The 7,170-nt window shown below is 42.5% G+C and overlaps 1 protein-coding gene across 3 annotated transcripts in view; it reads left to right on the forward strand.

Moving 5' to 3' along the window:
* Positions 1-3,172: 3,172 nt before the first annotated feature.
* angel2 (angel homolog 2 (Drosophila)) overlaps positions 3,173-7,170 on the forward strand; it is a 9,868-nt gene continuing 5,870 nt past the window's right edge. For 2 of the 3 annotated variants that reach the window (XM_028605235.1, XM_028605236.1), the window contains exons 1-2: positions 4,075-4,228; positions 5,159-6,024. In XM_028605235.1, coding sequence (XP_028461036.1) covers positions 4,179-4,228; positions 5,159-6,024 — 916 coding nt within the window. In that variant the 5' untranslated portion in view covers positions 4,075-4,178. Of the gene's footprint in view, positions 3,343-4,074; positions 4,229-5,158; positions 6,025-7,170 lie in introns of those variants that run through there. The other variant, XM_028605237.1, reaches the window with a different exon arrangement.

Raw genomic sequence — 7,170 nt, forward strand, 5'->3', positions numbered from 1 at the left:
AACTTTTAAGAATGATCCTGGTACAGTGGTCATAGAACTTGATGGACAGCACACAATCACAGTTGTGATTGCACACCCACATTGCTTTGCACCAAAAGAGTAAAAGGATGACAGAACCAAAAGATCATCAGAGACATTGGTAGGACTGGATGGAGTCTTCACTCATTACTGTTTGTGATCATTTCAATAATGCTCTTAAAATTATATATTATCTATTCTGTTAACTAGTAATATCCCAGATGTTACCGCTTTGACGTTTGCAAAGGGGTTGAGACATTTTGTTGTTTATATGATCATAGTTTTCGAGTAAAACATTAGCATATCATAGCTTCCTTGGCTGTTTGATCACAGAAGAAGAAAGGAGGAGCATGGATGAGAAGGAAAGACACGAAGAAACCCAGGACCGAGGAGCAGGCCCTGGCTGAGGAGACAATATATTTGGAAACAATTTGAAACAGAAAAAAAAAGCATAATCACAGCAACAAAAGGGCTACAGGTGTACAGGCACAATGAGGAGTAAGATATGAGGAACAGAGCAGCACATCTCATGCTGTTCTGGGGGGGTCGATCAGTTGATTTTAATCATTGACTTTATCAAACTGGAGAAAAAGCTTTACTCACAATGGGCCTCCTTCACTAATATCTTCCAAAGTTCTTTCTTACATTCACATATGAATCCCTTTCTACTTTTACATTCAGAGCACATGCCCGTTGATGCTATAATTAGCATGTAAACACCCCGCCAATCCCCTCCAAAAAAGGACACCAGACTGCAAGAAAGGTTGAGAGAATTAAGTCAAAATGCTTAGTTCTTAAGTGGAGCTACTGCTTGCAGGAAGTGAACAGCAAACGAGCCGTCAGATTTCATTTTCACTCTCAGGGTAAACATCTTGCAGCAGCAGTAAAGTTCTACTTTGGTCCTATATAGCGTGATCAATCACTAATTATTGGATGGCATGGTTCCACATTAACAATGTATGGGAATTGAAGTGTTAGTGTAGTGTTAATTTATTGCAAAAAGACCATACTGCTTTGCAAAATAATTGTAAACAATATTATAAATGATAAAAGAAATTGTAATTAAAATCCTATAAAATTAAAACAACTGTAGAATTGAAGAAATAGCAATAACTATTTTGCACGAAACACGTCGCCACTTAAATGTGCGTAGATTCTACTCTTACTTAAAGCTAGATTGTGTAAGAATTTCTCCCATCTAGCGGTGAAATTGTATATGACAACCAACTGAATATTACGTTCTAGCCCTTCCTCCTACGGTGGCCGAACCCGAAATTAGCTCTCTCCGTCGTTTACACGCAGCTGTTCTAGCCACTCCAATATTAACTTTGGTCTTGTTGCTTTGCCTGTCACGTTGTCGTTTTAATTCTCTTTTTCGCTTCCCTGGCGATTAATCTCCCCCTGGCATTCGTCACGGTGCTAATAGGTGTAAGGGGGCGAAAGGCGGAGGTATGTCCCTCTTTGGCTAACGTATTTTAAAGATGGAGGCGCTACATGGCTGCCGTCATTTGAGCGACTCGCTCGTATTCTGAATGAGTCTGAATGTCAGATTCTACGCACACGAGAATACTTTGATTAGTTGGTGGAAGTAATCACACATGAATGAGCACATTTGTGAAAGAACAAAGGTTTTTTTTGCTAAGAATCAACTCCAGAAATTACACAATGTAGGTTTAATAACAAATCCCGAATAAGAAAACATTGGTGAATGTCTTTGGGAAACTGCATTAGTGGATTTTAGTAAAAACATTTCTTCTTAAGAGCGCTTGGTGAATGAGGCCCACTGTTCAGTCGCCCTAAATGCCCTCATGATGCTCATTAGCTTCATTCAGGTTGCTAATGCAACTCTGGAGGATTTCTTTCCAGTAGAAGTGTCCACTCTGGGTGCTTTTTGAGAATCTGGACGATAGCTAAAAGTAACCAAACCTTTTTTTTTGGACACATAGCTGAGATTAGTTCACTCCTGATCACACTGACCGGACATGTTGTCGTTGTCGTTGTTGTTGTTGACTGACTGCAGCTGATGTGGAGATCAAACCTTTGACCCTCCAGTCACGTGACGGTCTTCTTTAGTTTTTCATTTCAAATTCCAACAGAGTCAAAACGCTACTCAAGTTAACTAGACCTACAACTGTTCAAGTAACCATCTCTAAACTTCCCTATCAATCATTTTCCAAGTCACTTTTTCAAATGATGGATTTCTAATTTTGGAAAACACAGTCTCTACAAATTGTTTCCCACTTTCTCTAGCGTGTTTAAAATCCCCCCCTGATATCCTGTTTGACTCCTGAATAAAGGTTTTGTAATGGCTGTTTCTGTTTCATTGACACGGCTGTGATGTTCACACGCAGGAAGAAGTTTGGCAAACTGAACGCTGCAGATTTTACAGAGCCAAACATCATTTCAAATCAATAAACTAAAAGTTGAAATTTACATTTAATGTTTTTTTATGTTGTGATAAGATATAATACCACTTTTTTTCATGTTACTTTAACACAACTGGAGTAAAAACATTCTATGTACAATACCTGCAATGCTATTACTACTACTGTACAACTACAGGTACTACCGCTACTGCTCTGCTTACTACAAATACCTCAGCTGCAGTACTACCTTCACTGTGACAGGCAACAGCTTCTCTAATCTATTGATACCGTTACTGCTGCTAACTGATTAACTTCCGTCGGCTACTATGGAACTACTATTTTACTTCTATTACTAGTGTATTACTTAAGCTACAAATAATGATATATTACTATACTATTTCATACTAAAACATGACATTCTAACCACTATTGTAAATAAAACTGGGTAAATGATACTTGTGATGAAAAAATGATTACATTTAAAAAGAACTGTTCGGATGTCATTCTGCGCATAAAGAGGGGGCTGAAGGGTGTAAGCTATGTCAAATGTTCTTGGGAACTTATTTGCCCTCCCTTTATTTTTGATGGGGATGTATGTGTGTTTACATCAGAATAATCAGAGATCTCAGTGGCAGGGCAATAGAGCTTCACACCACAAGCCCAAAAGAAAAAAGATGTGTTCATGTTATCTTGCTGCTTTCATGCAAATGATTACACTGAAGTGAGCGAGGGGCAGGATCCGCAGAGAGAGAGAGAGACAGAGAGAGACAGAGAGAGACAGAGAGAGAGAGAGCTCGGTCCCTCTCAGACACCACTGCTCTTTATCAATCATATTAAATCCGTTCCTTTAACGATATCGGGAATAACAGAAGATGTCGCTCGTTAGAAGCTGACATTTCATCTTTTCAACCCGTTTGTAAGGGCACCTTTGTCTTCAAGAAGAGGCTCTTTTTTCCACGTAAGTAGCCTAAATGTTAACGTTAGCGTTACAGAACAATGACCTTTTCATTTCGTCATCCTAGTTTTCTCGACAGCTCTTCTTTAAAGAAGAAGAACAACGTAGTCCCACTCGGGTTTAATCTAATTCAATATGTTCCGGAATTCGGCCGTAACAACGGATGATTTCTGTCATTTCGGGATGCTCTCGAATGATGTAGCTGCGAGCTACCTTTCCATCGGGGCTACTGTTTCCGCAGTACCGGCGCGGCTGTAGTCTGTTCACTGATTCGCATCATAGCATTCTATGCTAGGAAACGGCTCGAAAAGACTACAAGTTCCAGCTGGGGAAAAAAAACAGATGCCTGAAATGATGCTTTTACGCACTATCGGGAAAATTGAAATTACTTTTACATATGGCCCATAAAGTGGGGAAATCATTAAAACTTCGTTGTTGCTGCTTTTTTCTTTATGTCACTAGCAGGCAGTCCAGTGGAAAATCCAACCAATGTTGTCGTATTTCTTTAAGCTTTTTGGCTTAACATATAGTTTCTATCTGCAACTGCCGTTAATCCTGGTATGCTTTTAGTGTTCATCTTTTTGTCCAAGTATCACAAAGTGGCCTGTATATGCGGTCTGTTTTATTTAGCCTTATTGTATAAAACCTCTGCCCGTCCAGTCGCATCTAAAGGACTATTTTGATGTATAAAGTGGAAAAGACGAGCTTTGTTGGAGTTCTTGAAGGCAACACGGGTTTACGCGGCGCCTAGTCATACGTTTACGGTTACGTCATATTTCTGCTACTTGTTTGAAACCTCGACCTAAAACATCGATAATGTTCGCTGATAATTTACGGAGATGGATCCGAGCCGAAACATAAACGATGTTCCCTCCACCCATGGAGAGTAGTAAGTTAACGCGAGCTAGCTAGTCACTGTTACAAAATAATGACATTATTTGAGCTGTGTTCATGTTCAATGGGACTCAAAACAACTGATTTTTAAAACAACCACCATTCAAAAACACAACAGCATTTAACGCAGTCTTGTCATTGGCGTTTTGAGCTACATGTTTGTAAAATGACACCCAAAAACCGTGTTTAACCCAATGGTTTAACCCCACATAGCTTCCGGTCAGCAGCTAACTCAGCTACGGGTTCTGCTTTGCTGTCACACCAAAGTTGACAAGACAGAAAAACCTCATTCCTCCTTATCAGTAGTTCGTTTCTCTCTCTCTCTCTCTCTCTCTCTCTCTCTCTCTCTCTCTCTCTCTCTCTCTCTCTCTCTCTGTCTCTCCTATCTGTAGTTCATTACGTTTGTCTTCATTGTGTAATTTTATGTTTACTTTTAACGTATACATAGATAGACACTTACTTCCTTCCTCATTCCTTATTTACTACCTCCCTCCTTGCTTACTTCCTCTTTCCCTCATTCCTTATTTATTTACTTCCTCCCTCCCTCCTTACTTACTTCCTCCCTCCCTCATTCCTTATTTACTTCCTCCCTCCTTACTTACTCCCTCCCTCATTCCTTATTTACTTCCTCCCTACCTCCTTACTTATTTACTTCCTCCCTCCCTCCTTACTCCCTCCCTCTCACCTTTATTCAAACCGTGATGTAGCAGCAGTACAAGAACACCGAATAGTCCCGGGAATCAATCAAATATCAAAATACTAATATAATGTTGTAAGAGTTCAAATTAAACCAAAAAAGTATGCCCTTTTAAACGTGTTGCTGGTTTATCTTCTGTCGACACACAATTAAAAGCTTTATATTTGTTTCAGCTCTAAATGTTGACACCTCTTTCTTCGGCTCCCCTCTAACATCTCCCCCCTCCAGCCACCCCATGTTCCTTCGTCAGCTGAGCTCCTTCGGCTCCTCCTTCCTTCCTCGCGGCCGTCCCCCGCTCTGCAGGGCTGGCTTCAGGTGCAGCAGTGCCTCCTCCTCCTCCTCCTCCTATTTCCCGCGTTGCATCCCCGCTCCTCATCCATGGTGCCCCCCCCGGCTTCCCGGACTCCCCCGCTCCCACCCAGCAGCCCGACGGGTCTTCTCTGGTAGGGCGCTACAGCCTCGGGGCGTCAGCCGGGGTAACTTTGGCGGTAGCTGGCATCCGTTCTCCACCTCTGCCGGCCTCATGATGGAGCGGCCCGACAGAGAGCCTCCTCACAAACGGAGGAAGAGTGCGGAGGAGAGGAGGAGCGCTGGAGAAACCGAACACCGAGGAGGAGGAGGAGGAGGAGGAGGAGGGCACGGGGCGACGGCAGGCAAGGCCAAGGACGGAGGCTCCAAGAGGGAGCACCATCACCGGGATTCCAGCGCAGACAGCCGCCCCCGGCCACACCACGGCTACAAAGATGGAAGTAAAGACCGAGGGAAGCAGGGAGCTGGAAAAGGCCCCGCTTTGGTACACAGCAGAGATAAAGATGTAGAAAGGACTAAAACTGGGAATAAAGACAGACAGAAAACGGACGAAACGCCAAACCGAGGGCATAGAGATTCACAGCCTCAAACCACGAAGTCGAAACCCAAACCGGATAAGGTTCCCACACACGGACCCAACCCCTGGTTCAAAGACAGCGGTGCAGAGGAGCAGGGAGGGGGGGCGGGGCTTCTTTCCCAGCAGGAAGCCGGAGCCAGCGGGCCGCCTCCTCCAACTGGAACCTGTCCACCTGTCGGACAACAGGAAGACGCCAAACCAACCAAATGTAAGTTCACTTTTTTATTCAACTCATTAACTACACTTTGTGATATACTGCAGGTAACTGCAGACCGTTTTCCAAGCAGGGCACTCTTTGGATTTATTTCATTTTTGCTGTGGGATAAAAAATCTATTTACAAGACTGTGAAAGCTTTTAGAAATAGGTAATCCATTTTGGTGAAGAATTTATTTTTACATTTTTTTAAAAGCTCTACTTGTTCCATCCAAGACTTGCATCCAGAGTCTCTACTATTATCACATGAGAAAATGACCAATTTCACATTATTCCTTTCACATCGTATTACTCGTGAGACCGTCCTGATCTCGCGAGCTCCAGTTTTCCTCTCGCAGATCAGTCAAGCATCTTGAGATAGAGAAAATTTGGAGCCGTTCACCAAACGACCGACCAATCAGTGTTGGTTTTGAGGCAGGTTTAGGTGTGACGCAGCGAGAAGCAACTGTTCAGTCTAAACAACATGGCGGCTTCCTCAGATGAGATGAGCGTAGCTATTGCAGCAAGTTTTATCCGAATTAGAAAGTATTCCTTCATTGAAAGAAGAGCAAAAAACAGGAGGCTTTTCTCGGAGGAAAAGATGATTTTGCTCTTCTCCCGACTGGTTTCAGCAAGAGTTTGATCTGATTGGTTGATTTGGCCCGTCTATCACCGACTATAGGTGGTGATAGACAGATGGTTTATCCAATCAGCTAACCAGGATTTTCACCCCTTCCCAAAAGTTCTCCAACGGAAAGTTTCCAGATGGATATGCCGAGCAAATGCGAAGCGATCCATCTGGTGGAGTCAGGTTACATCGTAATATCTTCGTGAAGTAAACCTGCCATGTCTCGTCAGCCTCTGAAATTGGCTGGTTCAACAGACGGCAAAAATGTAAAATTATAAGTTAGCTCTTGTCATAAAGTTACCGATTTTGGATTGTGACACTGTGACTATCCAAGCCTGATACTGTATAAGCACTTTAAAATGTAAAGTCTTAATACAGGGGAACAAAATGTAAATTATGTAGAGTAGATTCTTTTCCCCCAAGACGTCATCTTTGCCTTTTTATGAGATAGTTTAACAGTAAAGCGAGACAGGAAACACAGGGCAACATTGCAACGCCTTATAATGGATTGTCATTGTCTCATGCCATTCCAA

This window comes from Perca flavescens, chromosome 18 (genome assembly GCF_004354835.1).
Source record: "Perca flavescens isolate YP-PL-M2 chromosome 18, PFLA_1.0, whole genome shotgun sequence".
NCBI lineage: Eukaryota > Metazoa > Chordata > Actinopteri > Perciformes > Percidae > Perca > Perca flavescens.